The 20,862-nt window shown below is 39.2% G+C and overlaps 1 protein-coding gene across 3 annotated transcripts in view; it reads left to right on the top strand.

The window, feature by feature from the left end:
• The window catches only part of SRGAP1 (SLIT-ROBO Rho GTPase activating protein 1), a 324,767-nt gene that overhangs the window by 142,106 nt on the left and 161,799 nt on the right, over positions 1-20,862 (top strand). For all 3 annotated transcript variants that reach the window (XM_017507317.2, XM_017507316.2, XM_037730968.1), the window contains exons 2-3: positions 5,140-5,335; positions 11,252-11,414. In XM_017507317.2, coding sequence (XP_017362806.1) covers positions 5,140-5,335; positions 11,252-11,414 — 359 coding nt within the window. The remainder of the gene's footprint in view (positions 1-5,139; positions 5,336-11,251; positions 11,415-20,862) is intronic.

Genomic DNA, 20,862 nt, shown 5'->3' with positions numbered 1-20,862 from the left:
AAGAGAGAATGTAGACTCTTTTAGTGTCATAAGGAAGTTCTGACCAAATGAGAATGTGAAATAACAGAGATGATTTGTGATTCTTTAGAAATGTGATTATCTTATTTGCTAGATAATCATGAGTATCACACCAGTGTTTCAATTTTATGTCCTAGTCATCATTCAGTAATATATTAGAGAAGTAGCCCAGTATGGATCAATGTTTCCGTGAAATATGCATCAGTTTGTGGCTTCACACAAATTTATTTTAAGAGTTAGAGTTTCCCTTTATGAGAGCAATAGCAAGACATTCCTTCATTTCCTCTGTTTCTAGGCAATTCCACTTTATTTGGTAAGTATTAGTTAGCAGATTTTTATAGCTTAGAGGAACCATTTCAATTTTTTTCCTTTTTTTAACAAATTAATTGCAGCAGTTTGAAAAGCACGCTCATTTTGTGCATTGTTCTTGTTGGATTATTGGTATTGATTCATTCTGTAGTGATTCTCTGGTAGAGCAGGATGAAATAATAATCATTTTAAAAAACAGTAAATTTTAGCCTCCATTAAAACAGCCATTATGATTATTTAGCAGGTCCTGACCTAGATTTAAGTAATGACTGCTTACAGCCTCCTCAGAGATCACATTTTTCTGCCTAAAAGAGGTTGTGCTAGTTTATGCAGTTATGGGGAATTCATGGTGAAAAGCCTTTCCTAATATTCTATTAGGTAAATCTTTTTTATACCATTAAGTGCCTTTGGCCTCATGAAATCTTTTTAAAGTACTTGTCCATAATTGGACATTTGACAAAAAGTACCCAAAAGTACTGGGTGTAGAAATATGAATTTGTTATTACTATTACCATCATTATCAGAAATGTATCAACAACCAAAATTTCATGGAATTGTGGTATAGCTATCTTTTTATGTATGTAACAGCTGTTTTGAGATATATTTCACCTATCATATGATTTACCATTTCTAGAATACAATTCAGTGGTTTTTGGCATAGTCACAGTTTTGTAATCAGAGCCACAATCAATGTTCAATCATTTTATTACCCTATAAAGAAACTTTGCATCCATTAGCAGCCATTTTTCCCCAACTCTCCCAATTCTAGGCAACCTCTTATCTACTTTCTGAGTATATAGTCCATTCTGGACCTTCTGTATGAATGAATTATAGATTGTGGTTTCTTGTGAGTGGCTTCCACTCATTAAAGTTATATTTTCAAGGTTCATGCATGTTGTAAATAAGTACTTCATTCCTTTGTATGGCTAAACAGTATTCTGTTGCATGACTATATCACATTTTGTTTATCTCTTTATTAGTTGATACACATTTGAACTGTTTTCGACTTTCAGTTGTTATGAGCAGTGCTGCTATTGCACACATTCATGTGCAGGTTTTTGTGTGAAAATAGATTTTCATTTCGCTGGAATGTATACCTAGGAGTGGAATGGCTGAGTCATGTGGTAACTCTAAGTGTAATCTTTTGAAGAACTGCCAGACTGTTTTCCAAAGGGACTGCATCATTTTACATTCCCACCAGCAATGTATGAGGGTTCCAGTTTCTCTACATTCTCTTCCAACACCTTTTTAAAATCTTTTTGGTTATAGCCATCCTAATGAGTGTGAAGTAGCACCTCATTGTGCTTTTGATTTGCGTCTCCCTGAAAGCTAATGATACTGAGCGACTTTTCATATGCTACTGGCCATTTGTATATCATCTTGGGAGAAATGTCTGTTGAGATCCTTTGCCCATTTTTAAAACTGAGATTTAGTTTTTATTACTGAGTTGTAAGAGTTCTTTGTGTATTCCATATACAAGCTCCTTATCAGATACATGCTGTGTGAATACTTTGTCCCTTTTCACTTTCTTGGTGGTTACTGCTGTCTATCTTGTAACCTACTTATCCTTCAAGGCATTACGTTTTCCCCACTCTTCCAATCCAAATCAGTTCCTGCCCCTCTTTCCATAGCTTCCTGTTGCACCTCTTTGTTATGGCAGTGAACAGAGTGTAAATGATCGGTTTAGGATTTGTCTTCCTAACTGGAAGGACCTGTGTCTTACAAACCTTTGTATCTCCCATGCCTAGGACGCTGCCTAACACAAAATGGAAACTCAATCATTGCTTGTTCACCTAAACTAAATGAACCTTGAGTCTGAAAATAATGATTCAGGTCAATGCTAATCTAAAAAAGCTTCTAGAAAGGTCAGTGCTTATCTAAAAAAGCTTAATAGACTGTCAAAGAATCTGGGGGTAGGAAAGAAGCTACAATGTCTTAAGCAGAAATAAGGCTCACTGTTTTTCTCAAAATCACCCCATGCCCTTAGGCTTTCACAAGTTCCAGCTTTAATGTTCTGTAGTTCCCATGATGACAGTGGTGCCTCTAGCTGTAGCTGCCTGTGGCCCCATGGCATGATTCATATAGTGTGAGGCCCGGTGCACCGTGGGCTGTTTTACTTTGTTCTTTTTTGTTTGAGACTGGGTGTCACTGTGTTATCTAGGCTGGAGTGCAATGGTGTGATCACAGCTCCACCTCAGCCTCAAGTTCTAGGGCTCAAGCAATCCTTGCACCTCAGCCTCCTGAGTAGCTGGGATCACAGGCATGCACCACCACAACCAGTTAAATTCTACTTTTTTTTTTTTTTTTAAGTGGAGATGGGATCTCCCTATCTTGCCCAGGCTGATTTCAAACTTTTGAGCTCAAGCAATCCATCTGCCTTGGCCTCCCAAAGTGTTGAGATTATAGGCATGAGCCATTGTGCGTAGCCCTTTGAAAATTACAGATGACACAAAGTAACAGTTACTTTTTGTAAAATGAAGATGAAGATTTAATTGTTAAATCAGTCATTCTCGTGATTTCCTAGTTCTTGATCCTAAATCCTTATAGAAGTAAGCAAGAGAACATTTAAAAATGAGAACCAAGAAAAAACCCACATGATTTTTGTGTATTTCTGATGATATTTGAGATTTGTTCTTTTATTTCTTATTTGGCACTAAGTCAGCTTAAAAAAGAAAAAAAAAAAAAAACAGAAAACTAGTTGACACGCTAAGATGATTGATTTATTTTCTCTTCGTGCAGCAAGATGTGCTAAAATTACTTCATCTTAAAAGACTTACTGGGATCCCTGAATGGGAAACACCCCCACTCTTGATACATTCTTTTTCTTCATGACACAAAAAGAGCTCTGTATTTTTGAAAGACAAAGTTTGGCAAACATGCTGATTATAATACCGTATTGGAAAACACTTACTTTGATTGACTAAAAACTAGATGCTGTTCATAGTAGTTAAAAGCCTGTAATAATATGTTCAACTCTGGTGTTCAGCACACACCCATGAAGTTATAATAAGATCCTCCAATGTAGAGGTGGAGAAACCAAGCAAGGACACTTGAGAAATTCTTCCCTGTCTTCCCCCAGGACTCCCTAGAAACAGCACTGCCTGGAGGCTGACCTTATTGAGGGCAGAGATCTTGTTTTATTAGTTATTGTTTCTTCTTTGCCAGGATACAAGCTTGGCACTGTATAGGTGCCCGAAAAAAAGGTTTGGTGGATACAGGATGGGAAGCGTTTGATTAGTCAGACTGATAGGTCAGGGTCAGAAGTCTCCAGGGGTACCACTTACTGGCTGAAATCCGTAGATAAAGTATTTATACTGCTGAAACTTCGATTATTCCTTGTAAAATGGAGGATAATACTAAAACTTATTTTGTTAGGGCATAGACTAGCAAACACTGAGTTATTATTAGTTATTTTTAAATTAAGCACATTTCCTGACTCCCCATTCAGAACTTAACCACCTTGTTAATGAACATGCTGTTAACTTGCTGTTAATGAACTTGATTAAACATAGTCAAGTTTATGTATATATATGTGGCCTTCTCTAAGAAATATAGTGAGAAATTTAAAGAGACAATATTTGGACATTGATTTCTACTAACTCCACTGAAAATTAGATTCAACCTTCACTTTTAGGGAAATGCACTGACATTGGGGAAGATGAAATAAAGAAGTTTTCTAGCATGATATTCTTTTCTTTGGAGCTTAGCCTTAGGTCTTAGAACAAAAACAAGTCGGTAGTTATTAGTTACTGTATCTCCTTTTCCAAAATACACGTTTCTTTGTTATAGTCATTTACAGATATTTTTGCATGCCACATTTTTGCTTAATCACTAAATGACCACCCTTCATGTTCCTAATGTATTAAATTATCAGAGAATTCTTTGAGGATTATATATGTCAATAAGGGTGTTATTTTGAACAATGTGTAAAAGGTGAAGGCCAGCTGAAGAGGTCTTTTTGTTATTAACATAATAATAAAGCAGAATCTGAGGACTGCACTGTTATGAATGGATTATTTGGCTATGGAAGGAAGTTATTTTTAGGCACAGCATCCCTATATGCCCTGAAGCTATGTGTGTTACAAACTAGAAATTATGTACTGTATAAAAATTACCAGATGTCAGTATCTATATGTGCCACATGGCAAATGTGTAGTGGTTCAGAGCCTGGAAGAAATGATGCCTATTTCTTTGCTATTCATACTCAAAAGGGATAATTCAGGTAAAGTGCTATTGAAAAAAAATTATAATGTTCCCAGCTACCCAAAGATATTATTGTTATCTGAAAGGCTTTAATTCTTTCCCTTAATGGCTCTTTGTGCGTTTTTGGCATTACAAATATAACCCATATATTTATTCTAATTTATTACATTCTTTCCTGAGGCTCCTCTTGTTCTTTTAAAGGGTCAGCAGATAACTTATTTAAAGAATCAGCAGGGACACAGTATTCTAACAAAGGTCCAATACAGAGCTAAATATGTAACAGGATTCATGGCCAGACATGGTGGCTCACACCTGTAATCCCAGCACTTTGGGAGGCCAAGGCAGGTTGATCACCTGGTGCTGCATGCCTGTAGTCTCAGCTAATCAGGAGGCTGAGGCAGGAGAATCACTTGAACCCGGAGGCAGAGGTTACAGTGAACTGAGATCACGGCACTACACTCTAGCCTCGGCAACAGAGCGAGACTCCATCTGAAAACATACGTATATACATATATATATGAATATGGATTCGTGACTTATATCTTGCACATACCAGCACACCTCATTAATTTTCATTAAACCATTCAATGACTTCTCTTCTCTCCTTAGAAATTCGAGCTCAACTGGTAGAACAACAAAAATGCCTGGAGCAGCAAACGGAGATGCGAGTTCAGCTTCTTCAGGACCTGCAAGATTTCTTCCGAAAAAAAGCTGAAATTGAGACGGAATATTCCCGGAATCTAGAGAAGTTAGCAGAAAGGTTCATGGCAAAAACAAGAAGTACTAAGGATCATCAACAATACAAGTAAGAGAGACTTGACTCTAATTTCCAAGGCACTGTCCATCCTCTACATTTGTAATTTATGGGCATTGATTTATCATTTCAGGCTAGTGTAATCTCTTGACATTTTTGACTTTCCAATACATACCTATTTATGGATAACTTTATATGCCAGAAGAGAAGGTATGTCTTTGTAAAATTCTGGATTATAGAAACCTGAGAGTTGATATCTGCTATAGGTAGGACAGATTTAAAATAGCTTTGTGTTCAAACAAAGACCTCATGTTTTCTGTCGTGAATTTATATGAAAATAAGCAGTAAGAGTTGCTTGAGTTTAGTGCCCTGCTCCCTGCCCCTTGTGTTTATGGGCATTGTAATTGACACTTATTTAAAACAAAAGTTTTAAGGAAAATGCTATGAATGAGCATAAATTGTTTAATTATATTTGCTTTAAAAAATACACATAAGATGTTCTGCTAATGAAATTTACTTTATGATTTAAATCCTGGGGATAGGGCCAGGTGGGATGGCTCACGCCTGTAATCCTAGCACTTTGAGAGGCCGAGGCCGGTGTATCATCTGAGGTCAGGAGTTCAAGACCAGAATGACCAATATGGTGAAACCTCGTCTCTACTAAAAATGCCAAAATTAGCCAGGCAAGGTGACATGCACCTGTAATCGCAGCTACTTGGGAGGCTGAGGCAGGAGAATAGCTTGAACCCAGGCAGCAGAGGTTGCAGTGAGCTGAGACCGCAACACTGCACTCCAGCCTGGGTGATAGAGTGAGACTCCATCTCAAAAAAAAAAAAAAAAATCCTCAGGACAGAGAGAGACAAGTAAGCAGACAACTCCAGTGAAGTAAGCAAATGCTCCAACAGGGGAAGGCATGGAGACCCTGGACAGACCCAACTGAAATCTATTCTGCGTTGGAGGTGGGGAAGGGAAGGTGCTGAAAGAAGAAGCATTGAAGCAAAGACCTGAAAGACGAGTTGGCCAGTAAAGGAGAGAAGAGGAGGATATTCCAGGCAAGGGAAACATCGTGGGCAAGGGGCCAGCAGGGAAGGGATGTCAGCAGGTTTGCAGAACAGACGTAGTCCAGCGGGAGTGACCAAGGAGGCGATGAGCTACATGGCTGCAGGTGTCAATCAGAGCAGGTCCCGGGGGCCTGTGGATCTTCCTGGCCAGTTGGGACCTTTTCCAGGGGCATGAGAAACAACACTGCAGGTAGAGAGAAGTCGACCTGTTCGGGAGACAGTAAAAGGACAATGCAGGCTTTCATTTCTGTAAATACAGCCGGCCAGATAATCTGAAAAACATGTCTGTCTGAAAACTCTCAGAAATCCTGGTAATATATAATGGACATCCTTTTAAATATAAAACTGAACTCACAGGAAAGTAAGGAAAATTTCCAGGGGCCAAAAAAAGAAAAGGGAACTGAAAACCCATGTGGAAGTCGAATCCACCCTTTAATTTCACATGGGAAGAGAAGATGAGGTCTGTGCCAAGTAAAGGTTTGGAACTGAGGGTTTCCTCCCCACCAGCCCCCTTGCATTGCATCCCAGAACCAGAAGAGCTACTATCTCAGTGAAATGGTAAAACAGAAAACCCTCTACCCACCTGCACAGGGCATAACAAGGAGACCTTGCTGTTCAGCCTGTGCTCCCGTTTGGAAGCTGCTGAGATGCATGCCTTTCTTTCACCATTGGCTTTGTAGTTCTGTTTATTTCATACCTCTCCACGACCTTGGACCCTGTATAAAAAAAAATAGGAGGGGAACTATCACCTGGGACACTTGTGCAGAAGCAAACACAAGTGTTTGTTTTTTCTTGTCTTCTCTTTTTCTTTTTCTCTCTCTCCCCTCTTTTATCTCCTCTTTTTTCTTCCTCTCCCTCACTCTCTGTCTTCTCTCTTCCCCCCCCCCTTCCTCCCCATCTCTCAACTTTAACCTTTACTGTTGGTCCAGCATAAAAATTAATCTTAATGATGATCCCCAGGGTGAATGAATGTTACATGTACTTGACAGAGAGCAGGGCTGGGAAATAGAGGCTGGAGCCAGTATTCTACTCACATTTATAGTAACATAACTGTTTCTTTTTAAAACCAGTTGCAATTAAGAAGACAGCCCATTCATCTATTCAGTAATTTTTTTTTTTTTTTTGAGATGGAGTCTTGCTTTGTCACCCAGACTGGAGTGCAGTGGTGCGATCTCAGCTGACTGCAACCTCCTCCTCCCCGGTTCAAGCAATTTTTAGGCCTCAGCCTCCCGAGTAGCTGAGATTACCGGTGCACATCGCCATGCCTGGCTAATTTTTGTATTTTTAGTAGAGACAGAGTTTTGTCATGTTGGCCAGGCTGGTCTCAAACTCCTGACCTCATGTGATCCACCTGCCTTAGCCTCCCAGAGCACTGGGATTACAGGCATGAGCCACTGCATTCAACCCATTCAGTAAATATTTTTGAGTATCTTCCATGCTTTGCACTTGGTAATTAGTGGCTGTGAAGGGAGAATATAAATGGATTTGTGTACCTTATCTGGCCCCATGGTGAATGAATGCATTTTTCTTTCTCCTGGTTTATTTGGTACTTTTCTTTAAAAGGTAAGCAGTTTGAAATTTTCTTTAACTTGAGTAAGTTTATTATTAAATATGGGACTGAAGATTAAGATGAATATGTCTGTGAAAAGGATAAAACAGGATTGGGAAAAAAGAGTCAACCAGATTTGAGTTTGAATATTGACTCCACTTTGTGACTTTGGTTAAGTTACTTACCCTCTCTAATCCTTGGTGTCCTAACCTAATGAGGTTTTATGACCTTTAAGTGAGAAACATGATGAAGTCCTTGATATGATTGATAAACTGGCCAGGATATGCACTGCATATTCCTTCCCCTTTTAACCAAACAAATGTTGCATCGTTAGCATGATAGCATTACCAATTAATTAAGCTATACTCTGGAATCTTGTTCTTATTCAGTTTGGAGACACTTATTGAGTAGAGCAATCTTTGGCCCAAAGATGCCACTCCATAGAGCAAGGCTTGGTTCAGCCTCCATAGACTCAGAAAAGACTCTCTCGGCTGGGTGTAGTGGCTCACGCCTGTAATCCTAGCACTTTGGGAGGCTGAGGCAGGTGAATAACCTGAAGTCAGGAGTTTAAGACCAGCCTGGCCAATATGGTGAAACCATGTCTCTACTAAAAATACAAAATTTAGCTGGGCGTGCAGCTCGCCTGCAGTCTCAGCTGCTCAGGAGGCTGATGCAGGAGCATTGCTTGAGCCCAGGAGGCGGAGGTTGCAGTCAGCTGAGATTGTGCCACTTCACTCCAGCCTGGGCAACAGAGTGAGACTCCATCTCAAAAAAAAAAAAAAGAGACCCTCTCAGACACTAGGTTCGGTCTTTATCAAATCTGTATGCCTTGCTAAGCTTCCATTCTTTCATTGATGGAAAAGATACAAAGGGCCAAGTGCGGTGACTCACTCCTGTAACCCCAGCACATTGGGAGGCTGAGGCAGGTGGATAACCTGAGATAAGGAGTTCGAGACCAGCCTGACCAACATGGTGAAACCCTGTCTCTATTAAAAATACAAAAATTAGCCAGGTGTGGGTAGTGGGTGCCTGTAATCCCAGCTACTTGGGAGGCAGAGGCAGGAGAATCGCTTGAATCCAGGAGGAGGAGGTTGCAAAGAGTCGAGATCATGCCATTGCAGTCTAGCCTGGGCAACAAGAGCAAAACTCCGTCTTAAAAAAATAAAAAAAAAAAAAGCAAGATAGAAAGAATCTCTGCCTCAAATGGTAGTAAAAATGGTAGTAATAAGGATTAAGTAGAGTTGATGTCTGTGAAGTTTTTATATTAGCCCCTGGATAAAAGAGCTAATTCTGTGTAGTGCTTATTGTATATACATGGCATTATTATAAGTATTTTAAAATATATATTAACTCCAATGATTCTCATAAACCATCATAAGATTGTTCTTATGAAAGAACAATGTTATTTTACCCATTCTACAAAGTAACTGGGGCACAGAGTAGTTAAGATCATTTGCCCAAGATCACATAGCTAGTAAGGGGTAGTTCTGTATGTGAACCCAGACAGTGCAGCTCCAGAGGCCATGATCTTGACATGGATATTACTTTTCACAGTAAGTGTTCAGTTAATGATAACTGTCATTATTTTTTATATCACTACTACTACTATTACTAAGGCAATAATAATTATTCATGCAATAAGTGAAATAACACTTATTTAATGCTTACTATGGGGCAAGGCCCTGAGGATATGATGAAACATGGAATGTTCTGAAAGAATTTGTGGGTTACTTCAGCAAAGAAGATCTATGTGAAGGTTCGTAGAAATAAGGCAACATTTACCTTACTGTATGGGGCTGGGTAGACAGAACTGTCAGTAGAAAAGCCCCAGTTACCTGCTGTAGAACCACTGCTCTTTGCCTGGTGGTATTAAGAAAAGGGAGGTTGCAGGGTGAAGGGTATAATTCTTCAGTGTGCCAGTGGGGAGAATGGGAGGCTGCCCCCACAGGTGCCAAGTGCTAGGAGCCTAAATCAGGCTTTTCTTCCCTATGCCCATTCCTGCTTCCATCTTCTGCTTTCATTTTCTTCTAGAGAGGGCACTGACTTAATGCAGTGTTAAATCCTGAATCTGAGAGACGTAATAGCAGAAAGACCCGACTTCATCATTTCTTTCCTAACTTAATTATTATTCAGTCATAAATGATCATGAATCATAGGAGGATAACATGTCTGACTAAAGGGAGCTTTTGTTCCTGCATTAGGATAAGGACTCTCTGCCATGTTGCCATTTTACAGTTAGTTTTTAAAGAACAAACAAGCCAAAAAAAATTGTTTTTGAGACAGAGTCTTGCCCTGTCACCCAGGCTCCAGTGCGATGGCGCCATATTGGCTCATGGCAACCTCCACCTCCCAGGTTCAAACGATTCTTGTACCTCAGCCTCTCAAGTAGCTAGGATTACAGGTGCCCACTACCACACCCAACTAATTTTTGTATTTTTAGCAGAGAGGGGGTTTCACCATGTTGCCCAGGCTGGTCTTCAACTCCTGATCTCAGGCAGTCCACCCACCTCGGCTTCACAAAGTGCTAGGATTACAGGCGTGAGCCACCATGCCTGGCTGCAAAAATTGTTTTATGTGTACTTTTTCTTAAGCAATATCATTTCAGTTGCTCACTCTTTTTGTTGAGTTATTCTTTAAGATTTTTTAAAAGTTTTTTTATGCAGTTTATATTAACTTTTAGCTTTATTATCTAGAATAAAACAAGGAGCAGTTATGAATTTGAAACAGTTTAATGGGTTTCAACAGAACATGTGACAGGTCATAAGCCAGCAACTTCATGATTTTCTTCATGAGCCTTGAGACAATGCAATAAAGTTCAGATTCCCAGGAATAGTTTTTGGGAGACTGGAGGTTATATATCAGGGGATTAATAAATAACCTTCAAATTTATGTTCCATGGAACGCATAACTAGCCAAATTTCTTTTCCAGCAACAGACTGAACATTCAAAGCAGACTTTGTGTGCCAGGGAAAACCACAGTCTGTCTGAGACAGTAGTCAATAACATTTTTATGTAAACATAAATTGCTTTCTTCAATGGAGTGTTTAAAGCTGTGGGCCTGCATAAGCACTGTGTATGTGAGGGTCCCATGGCCCTTGTCAGGAATATGGGTTTTCATGAGTGTTGTTGGCTCATGTGTTTTCTTCCAAACCTGGACAATTGTTGGCTCTGTGCCATCCACAGGCTGGAAGGCTGTTCTGCTGGCCGATAAGTGTCCTGGTCTGAGAAATGCTCAGTGCAGGAAGCACAGCAACAATATCCATCTGTTGTGGCTCCTGTGTTTGCCTTGGTGACTTCACTCATCCGAGTGGGGCAGCTTTGAAATAGACGGTAATTCTGTTTTTCTTCACTTCTTAGGAAAGACCAGAACCTGTTGTCTCCCGTGAACTGCTGGTATTTGCTCCTGAACCAAGTAAGGAGAGAAAGCAAAGACCACGCAACCTTGAGTGACATCTATCTGAACAACGTGATTATGCGGTTCATGCAGATAAGTGAGGATTCTACCAGGATGTTTAAAAAGGTACATTCCATAAATCCTGCCATGCTTTCCAATAACTGCTTTGCCTATAGCCAGGACTGAGAACGGTATCTGAAAAATTAGGTGGATGAATGAATTCTTTAGAGACACAGAATAAACGATTAAAAATTAGAGGAATTAATGTTTTAAAAACAGAATTAAAAGGTATATGTCATAATTATAGAGTTATAAGTCAGTGAATCTGTGAACTAAACAATGTGAGCAAAAATTTTGAAATAAGATGTTCCTGCAAATTGCACCTTTGCCCAGGAACGGACCACCTGTACTCATGAAAAATCAGACCAGAGGGTGAATGCCTTGAGTTCTTTGCTTGGGGCCCATACATGGTGAGAAACTTGTGAAGAACAAGATTATTAGATGTGCTGCTCTCTTGAGAAGATGTTAGCACAGTGTCTCTTAGTCTCACCAGACTAGCAGCAGAGGCTGCGAGAGAGTGACATGAAGAAAATTTCGCAGGGCACAGAAAATTCCATCCCTGACACACCAGTGAGCTTCCTCCTCCCCAAATCTATTAAAAAACAAGAACTGGGCTTTGAAGCTTTCTTATCATTGTTACGAGTCTCAGCCAACTCCCAGCAATTTTTTTGTGGTGTGGACATTCTTGTTGAGCACAAATAGTAAAATGGGACCATTTCCTGTGTAGAGAATGCAGCTACTTGCCCAGTACAGCTTGTGTTATTTTTTATGCTTGTAAGATGAGAGTTTTCCCCCACCCCCTCAGATTTGTATTAGGAATGTTGTTGCCTCTACCTATACCTGTACCTCTACTCAGTAATTATTAGTTTCAGAAAGTAGGGGGGAGAAAAACCACTCTGTAGATTAATGACATATTTATGTTTGAAAGAGCCTCCTTAAAACAAAGACATAGTGTTAAGCAGGCCAGCTGGAAAATTTCTTAGTCATGTTTGATGTATCCACATTAGATTTGATTTCTGACCTAGAAAGGGAATTTAGCAAGCTCTAAGTCACCTTATGCTCCATTAAATAGAAAAAAAAAAAATATTTCAAACAAAGGAGAAATGTTAAAAATGGAAACTAAGGAGCATATCATTTAAGAAGAGGTACGAAGAGAAATATCCTATGCGTCTTGAATAGTAGAGTTAAAAAATAATAATTTAGACAGAGCTGAGAAAGTGAAATAATTTTCTTGTACATGAGCTCTTTTTACAGGGACCTCATTTGGTTCAGCAGGTTTTTCTGAGCCTCTCCCATGGGCAGGAGACTACAATGATAGGTGTTGGAAGGGCTACAAAGATGAAGAAAAAACTAGTCCTGGTGCTCAAGGAGGTCACAATTTATCCTAATTCATATGGCACTATATAATGCTTCTTATTCAGACAGGGCCTCTAGGACCAGTACCCCTGCTGAGTTCATTTATTTATCCATTCAACAAAACATCTTTAAAACGCCTGGCTGGGGGAGCAGAGTTAAAAGACATGTCCTTGCCTGCAAAGAGCTCATTACAGTAATCAACAGTTACCATGCAAAATGGAACTGGAAGGCTGGAGATCTTAACTTTACCTAGGGAATGAGAAAATTCTTCACAGAAAAGGGAACATTTGAAGTGAGACTTGTAGGAGAAAGAGGCTTTCATCAAACAGAGAAGAACAATGAGCTATTCCAAGGAAGGAGAGCATGAACATGACCAGGGAAAGAAAGAAGTTTGATATGATTGGACTAGGGATTGTATGGAAGTGGGTGATGGGATGTGAAGCTAGAAAGGACAGTCATAGAAGAAGGGACTTTGTCTGTCTTGCTAAAATGTGAGGATGTGTATTTTGTAAGTCAAAGTCAAGGGCTTGATAAAGTTGATAGAAACCTAGGGCTAAGAGTCAAACAGATTTGGATTTGTGAATCCCAGTTCCTCTGCTTACTTGCTCTGTGATCTTGGGAGATCATTCCAGAGATTCACAAGCAGGCTTTCCATTCTTGAGGAAGCAAGAAAGGCAAAATTGGGCAGAGGGAGAGGCTGCATCTGTGAGTGCTCTGGGGCTGGGATGGCCTTTGGAGTGGTCTTATAGCCAGGCAAGGAGACCTGGCCTTTGTTCTGGGGAGGGATTAAGTAATCTTGGAGTGAGGCAGCTCCCTTTGGTGGAGGGTAATTCCCAGAGATAGATCAGCTGTGAGTTTCAACAGCTAGCAGCCAGTATTCCCAGTAGTTGAAGGAATGAGTTGCTGGCTCTTGAGGAATGTCCTGGAGAATGCACACTAAATACACACACACACACACACACACACACACACACACACACACACGAGAGAGAGAGAGAGAGAGAGAGAGAGACAGAGACAGAGGCAAAAACAAACACATCTCACACACATACACACACACACACACACACAGAGACAGAGACAAAAACAAACAGACATGCCTGCTTGCTTACTACCTAGGAGTTCTCTTCTTATCCAGATTTTCTGGTTCTCAAAGAATTACATCCTTGGAAACTGCCCATTTATAGTGGATTCCTGGTTACTTTGGCATTTAGTAGGGAGAATGCTCCATGCTTTCTGAATAGCTTTCTCATTCGTAACCATTGCTGACCACCTGGAAGGGTAACAAATCATTACAGTTACAGGTGTGAAATTCTGCCTTCCTCCAGTGAACACAGCAGACTCCACACCTCACCTTTCCGTCTTTGTTATTGCTGGAAGAATAAAGAATAAGAGAGGAAGAGGGCACAAGGAAGAGGTCAGAGCTTACAGAGAGGCAAGATCAACCCCTAGGACACATTTGTCATCTGAAAGAATTGGAAGCCAGAATCTATATTTGCCAAGTCCAAAGAATTCCAGGTCCCTTTAGATTATCAAGCAAAACTAGGCTTTTCTGCCTTTTTTTTTTAACCCATTCATGCCTGAGGTCATAATTTTTTGAATTTTTGTAATTAGAACTTGGCGATGATCTTGACCAGTAAGATGAATTACTCCCACACGCTTAGCATTCCAGTAGTAGAACACTACGCATAAATGGGTTTTAATCACCTATCTTCCTCTTCCCTAGCTCTTCTATTGTTATGGTTCTAGGTCAGAAGCCTATTTCTATCAAAATGGAAAGAAATCATTAGCGTGAATCTGAAGCAACCTTTAGAACTGCTGTGGAGTCATTAGTGAGCAGAATGCTTGTTTTCCTTGGGAGATTTTGAGACTTCCTCATATTTCAATAATATCCCCATGTCTGTATGGAGATCCAAATAAATGCTGTGTGCCTGATAGCTTTGGCCCCTTAAACAGCCGCATCTTACACAATTTACTCAATCACAGAAAATCCTGTTACTTAAATTATTCTGTCTGATAAGGAGTTTAAAGCAGGTCACTTCAGGAATTTTTTTTGTGTCCCAGTTGATATAATAATCAATTATAGAAATAAATACCCAATTCCATGCAGTGTTATAGGGAACAGCTTCAAGACGTAAATCTTAATTACGTAAGAACCAGTTATAGACATAGTTGCCTAAACTTGACAGTTTTCAACAGGTTAAAAAAAAAAAGTGAAGCACTTTAAAAACAACAATATTCAACTACCCAAATACTGATTATTTTATATTTATGCCTTTAAAACTCTAAATGAAGCCTATTGGTCAGAATAACAGTGATTCAGCTTTTAGGCTCTGAAATCAGATATTCTGGGTATGAATCTTGGCTTTGCCACTGTTGGGAGCTGTGTGGACTTGAGAATATTTGTAAATAAGTAAGCCTCAGTTTCTGCAGCTATAAAGTAGATGTAGTCATTTAGAGAATTCGTGAGTTACATATGGAAAGCCACTTAGCCTAGGGTCTAGACTTAATAAGTCCTAGTAACTTTAATATCTTTATTATCTATATTATAAGCACTTATTCTGTATACCTACAATAATTATGTAATGTGAGATTATAACAGATGTTATACCAAATGTGTCTTCATTCTAAGGAGAGTATAGAGTTTTCAAAATGATTTGAAAAACATGTCCAGAGAATCAGTTTTATTTACCACTTATTATGAAGTTCCAAACAATATTTGTAAGCAAACAGTGATAAGTGTCCTCATAACACCATTGCTTGTGGCTAAGTGAAAATTTTTGTCCTCACCTTTAAACACATAATGGGAAATCAGGGATTATCCAAGTGAATGCACAAGCCGGCTGAGATTCCATGCCTCTTAAATCCCCCATAGCCATTTCACATGGAGAGCCTTTCCTTTGAGGCCTAATTGATTTCTTCATTCACTCAATGACAAGAGTTATTTAATTCCAGACCTTCTACTAAATTTAAACAATGTAAACTCAAACAGGAGAGTGCTCTGTTTTTACCCTTTTAAGTTCTGCTTAGCTATTTTAAGAGAAGTTCAGAAATTTGGAGGCTCCTGGTACACAAGGGCTTGTTTCGTTTTCGACCTTCACTTGTTTCCCAAAGAACCAGGGCTGTTGTGCCTCTTGCCCTGTTCTCCAGCCCTGCCTTCTGCAGTCATGAGCTTTTGCTTCCTTCTTTCCATTACTCATGCTGAAACAGAGTGCTCTGCATCTGGTTTGGTTCTGCAGCCAGAAAATGTGCAGTTCATATGCTACACATAAAAATGTAATTAATGTCAGCCGTCACAGTTGCAGGACAGGCTATATAACCAGCTTGCAATAATCACTTTATTTAAGCACCTAATCACAAGGTCTTATGTACCAATTTTAAGAACGTTAATAGATGTAGTTTGGAGGTGTACCATAAAATGGTGGCATTTGAATATGTTAGGTTACCTCTGTGGGTTTTAAATTATCTTGAAGTCTGTCATTTCCCCAAAGGTTGTTTTAAAATCATTAATATGATTTATTTATCTTTCCTTGGTTTGCATAAATACATGCACAAGTATAATTCATCTTATTTCTTCACCAATAATGATGACATCTGTAAGCTGTGACTTACTGAGTTTTAGCTGTATGCCAAGCACTATACTCTACATCTTTCATAAATTAGCTCACATATCCTCACGGCTGCTCAGTGAACAGGTATTATATCCATACTTCAGGGATAAAGAAACAAAATGCTCAAGGGTATAAATTGCAGCGTCAGGCTGACTAGCATGTATTCTTGTCTTTGCCCATATGTCTTAGATAGTTCATAGCTGCTATGCACTCTTGGTATTTTTGGGTGGCGATTAGAAATGTCACTCAGTGCATAGGATCAGAAACTTCTGAGAAATGGGACATTATGGTTCTTGTCCTAATCATTTCTTATGAAAACTGAAGAATGATATTCTGGGATGAGGCATGAAATCTGTCAATCATCCAAGTTATAGGGAGGGACTCAAAGCAACAGAGACTGGCCCAAAGCCACTGAGAATAACTCCCCTTTGTCATAAACTCCATAGGGAGTCAGAGTCAGACTCACAGAAATTCTTTTGGTATTGCTGATTGTGTGGCTCAATCTAAAAGAAAGGAGTGGTTACTAGTGAGATTCATACATAATTTTTATATTGATCAAAGATAGCCATATTCTATTTAAATACCCCAAAAAAACCAAAGATTTTATGGAGGAAAAAAAGCTGTCGTTTCAAATACATTATTTAAAATAAGTTAATATTCAAACAGGTTTTAGTAGAAGTTAATAAAAGATACCACTTTACTACAGATCTCTAAAGCTCTGACCTTGTTTATTTTAAAAAAGACCCATAAGTTGTCTGTTGGGGGAAAATAGGGGAGGGACAGTGGGGGTGGGAAGTTGGGGAGAGATAGCATGGTGAGAAATGCCAGATATAGGTGAAGGGGAGGAAGGCAGCAAATCACACTGCCATGTGTGTACCTATGCAACTATCTTGCATGTTCTTCAAATGTACCCCAAAACCTAAAATGCAATAAAAAAGAAGAAAAAAAAAAGACTCATAAGTTAAAAGTAACTGAAAACTACCAATCTATATATGTAAAAAAAGAGATTTTTCTTTTTAAATATAAATACATATATAGATTGAGGAAATTTAGAAAACACTAAAAACATAAAAAGAAATAATAATTGCCCATATTAACAGTACCTACTGTTAAATTTTAGGCTCTATATTTTCAATATTTATATGTGTATACATATATTTACATATGTACATACGTATTTTACAGAATTGAGATTTCATTCTGTATGGCTTGGAAAGGTGCCATTTTGATACATTATTAGCATTTCTCATGTCTAGAAGTAGGCTACCTTATCCCTACATAGCACTTTACTATGTGCATAGCCATATTAGTTTTCTGTTGTTGGACATTTAAATCTGATTTTTTTTTCTTATGCTACATTCTTTGAAGTAGAATTATCAAGTCAGAGGGTAGCCTTTGAATTTTGTTAGAGTTTCATGTCTTGAATTAAATTCTTACCATTTGCTTTTCTGGAGTAATGATGGTCATGGCTGTCATTTACAAACAAGTCATATATTCACTGAAAAATTAATTGACTATGTTATTAGTAGTAAGCTACTGCATATAATTTTGCATACTTATATAACATTAGTAAATAATATAACAAGAAGAACTTTTTCAAAGCATTTTAGTGCAGTGTTGCAGAAGAATTAAATGGTATTCCGGTGGCCTCAGGGGGCAGCTTAATTATTGATAGGGCCTGGATAAATAGGAATAGTTCAAGCTAACCCTGCTAGCTGGTTCTCTTGGGTTTTATCAACCCTATGACTATGACTAGCTTTTTTTTTTTTTTTTTTTAAGAAATAAGCCAAAACTAAACTATCATTTTTTACAATGATATAATTTTCTGAAATATTTTAGAAAATATTTTAAATTTGTATTTATAAATTGCTTTTCAGGATGGCAAGCACATAATAAGTGCTCAGTGAATAACAATTATTGGTGCTGCTATTCTTGGAGTTACATTGTTGCCTTTATTATTAGTAACAACAGGATGTATGTGTGATTGGCCTGGCTTTAAATTTAACATAGCAAGACGAAGTACCAAATACTGAAGGCAGCTGTAACACAATGGTAAGTATTTGAGTATCTAAACACGGAGAGGGTACAATATAATTGCAGTATGAAAGATAAAAAATGATACACCTGTGTAGGGCAGCTCCATTCTAATCTTATGGGACCACCGTCATTGAGTACAATAACATGCTATGCAGGTTTGTAGCCTAGGAGCAATAGACTATGCCATATAGACCATAGTCTATTGTATAGTAGGCTATACCGTCTGGGTTTGTGTAAGTACACTCTATGATGTTCACCCAACAATTAAATTGCCAAATGACACATTCCTTAGACTATGTCTCTGTTGTTAAGGAATGCCTAATGACTGGCATAGGGTAGGTGCTCAGTAAATATTTATTGAAGGAATAAGTAATGAAGAAAGATTTACATCTGTATTAGAAACTCAAGATAGTGGCATTTGCATAACAGATGTTTCAAGGCATTTCAGCAAGACCCAGTATTAGCAAGGCTAGGTTTAAGCAACACTGTAATGTACAACCTACTTCCCAAGAGAAAGAAATCAGAGTGGGTCCTGGCAGTAACCCACCTTCACAGGTCACTTAGGAGGACTGATGAGATTCATTGCTGGAGGCTTCTCTCTGTTCTGTCACAGATTGGTAGACCTGGAGCCGTGATGTTAAAAAGCACCACACTTTGCTCTAAGCACCCAGAGGCACCATGAAATTCACCTAAGGTTCCCATGGCACAGGTTCCCACCTAATTCTCCAAACTGAAAATTGCTCTTAGGGTTATTTATATTATTTTTCATCATTCTTTGAGATATTTGGATATCCAGTATATATAAACATTAGTCAAGAACTGTCACTCAAAATTAAGCTCAGACTCCTATTTGACTCTTAAGATTATACCAGCAAGCATGGACTTCCTTAGAGAGATAATTATGCACATACTTACAGGGATAAGTATGAGTAAACAAAGAAGAATACATAGTTTCTCTCAATCTATAATATAGTTTATTCATTCATTCTTGAGTAAACACTTACTGAAGCTTTCTTTGTCCCAGGCATTTGTCAAGATGCTGGGGATACAGCAGTAACCAACACAGGCCTTCTCCCTGCCCCTTGGATCTTACAGTGGGAGAGTACAGACAATTACAATCTTAATTACAGAACAGCATGTTAATTGTACAATAAGGGGGAGAAGCCCCTTACTTCTTATGACTTAAAGATCAGAAAAGCTGCAATTTGAATCAGTTATAGAGTTAGCTGAAGAGATGATGGGAAAGGAGCAGAAAACTCTTCCAGGAAGAAACAGCATGTGTGAAGATCCACATGCATGAGAGATTTCATGGAGGAAAAGGGTGTTCTTTGTAGGTGAATCAAAGAATGGGAGAGGGCAGATGGCAAGAGAGAAGACTGGAGAAATAAGAAAGAGTTGAAATTAAAGGCCATGTTGAGGAGTTCAAATTTATTCTAAGAGCAGTGGAATGCCATTCACAGGTTTAAACACAGTAGTGACGTGATCCGCTTTCCATGTGCCTGAAGTGTGGAGAGTGGATTGAAAGGTGATAAGACAGAAGACTCACTTTGCAGCTCCTGGGACTAATCCAGATGAGAGAAGAGGATGCTCTTCCTTGGTTGTGGCAGCAGAGACAGAGGAGCAGGTGGATTTGAGTGGTGGGGTGGAGACAGAATATGTAGGCCTGAGTAATTGGCTGGGTGGGAGAGGAGAGAGATGTAGAGGGAGCAGTCAGAGGTTACACCCAGGTTGGGGCAGTGTCAGGGTGACAGGTGTCATATGAGAGGAGAAGGCTCAGGGAACAGAGGCTGTGATGGGAAAGGGATTGTGGAAAACATGGTGCTTGCTTTTGGGTGTGCCTATGGATAACTGGGTAGAGAAGCCCCATAAGCAGACCAAGATCTTCAGGAGAGAGATCATGACTAGATAGTTGGGAATCTTCCACCTTTGGCAGATCATTAAAATCTTGGGAGTAGTTGAGGTAAACCAGGAAAACATATAGGATGAGGAGGGAAGAGTATTTAAGAAATACTAGGAATTAAAGGATAAAAAGAAGAAATGTATCCTATAAAGTGACTGAGAAGGATGAGCCAGAAAAGTGAGAAGAAACGCAGGTCAGTGAGGTGTCCAGAAAGCTAAGTGAAGAAAATGCTGCAAGGAGGGAGTGGTCAACATGCAAAGGTCCATGACATCCACTGAACTTAGTGGCAAAGGGTTGTTGGTAATCTCCACGAGAGCAGTCTGGGCAGAACAGGAAATGTTGAGCGAGCAAGTTAGGACAGAAATGTGGACAATATCGTCTAGAAATTTGCCTAGAAAGAGGAGGAAAGATAATGCAGGTATTTGAAGAAGAACGTGGGTCAAGAAAGGTAGGGGTGTGTGTGTGTGTGTGTGTGTGTGTGTGGCCGGCCGGCCAAGGCAGGAGGATCACTTGAAGCCAGGAGTTCAAGAACAGCCTGGGCAACATAGCAAGACCTAGTTTCTATAGAAAAAATATTTAAGTTAGCTGGCATGATGGTGTGCACCTGTAC

This window comes from Cebus imitator, unplaced genomic scaffold (genome assembly GCF_001604975.1).
Source record: "Cebus imitator isolate Cc_AM_T3 unplaced genomic scaffold, Cebus_imitator-1.0 Scaffold372, whole genome shotgun sequence".
Lineage (NCBI taxonomy): Eukaryota > Metazoa > Chordata > Mammalia > Primates > Cebidae > Cebus > Cebus imitator.
The sequence above is the reverse complement of the archived record's forward strand: the minus strand, read 5'-3'. Positions and strand labels throughout refer to the sequence as shown.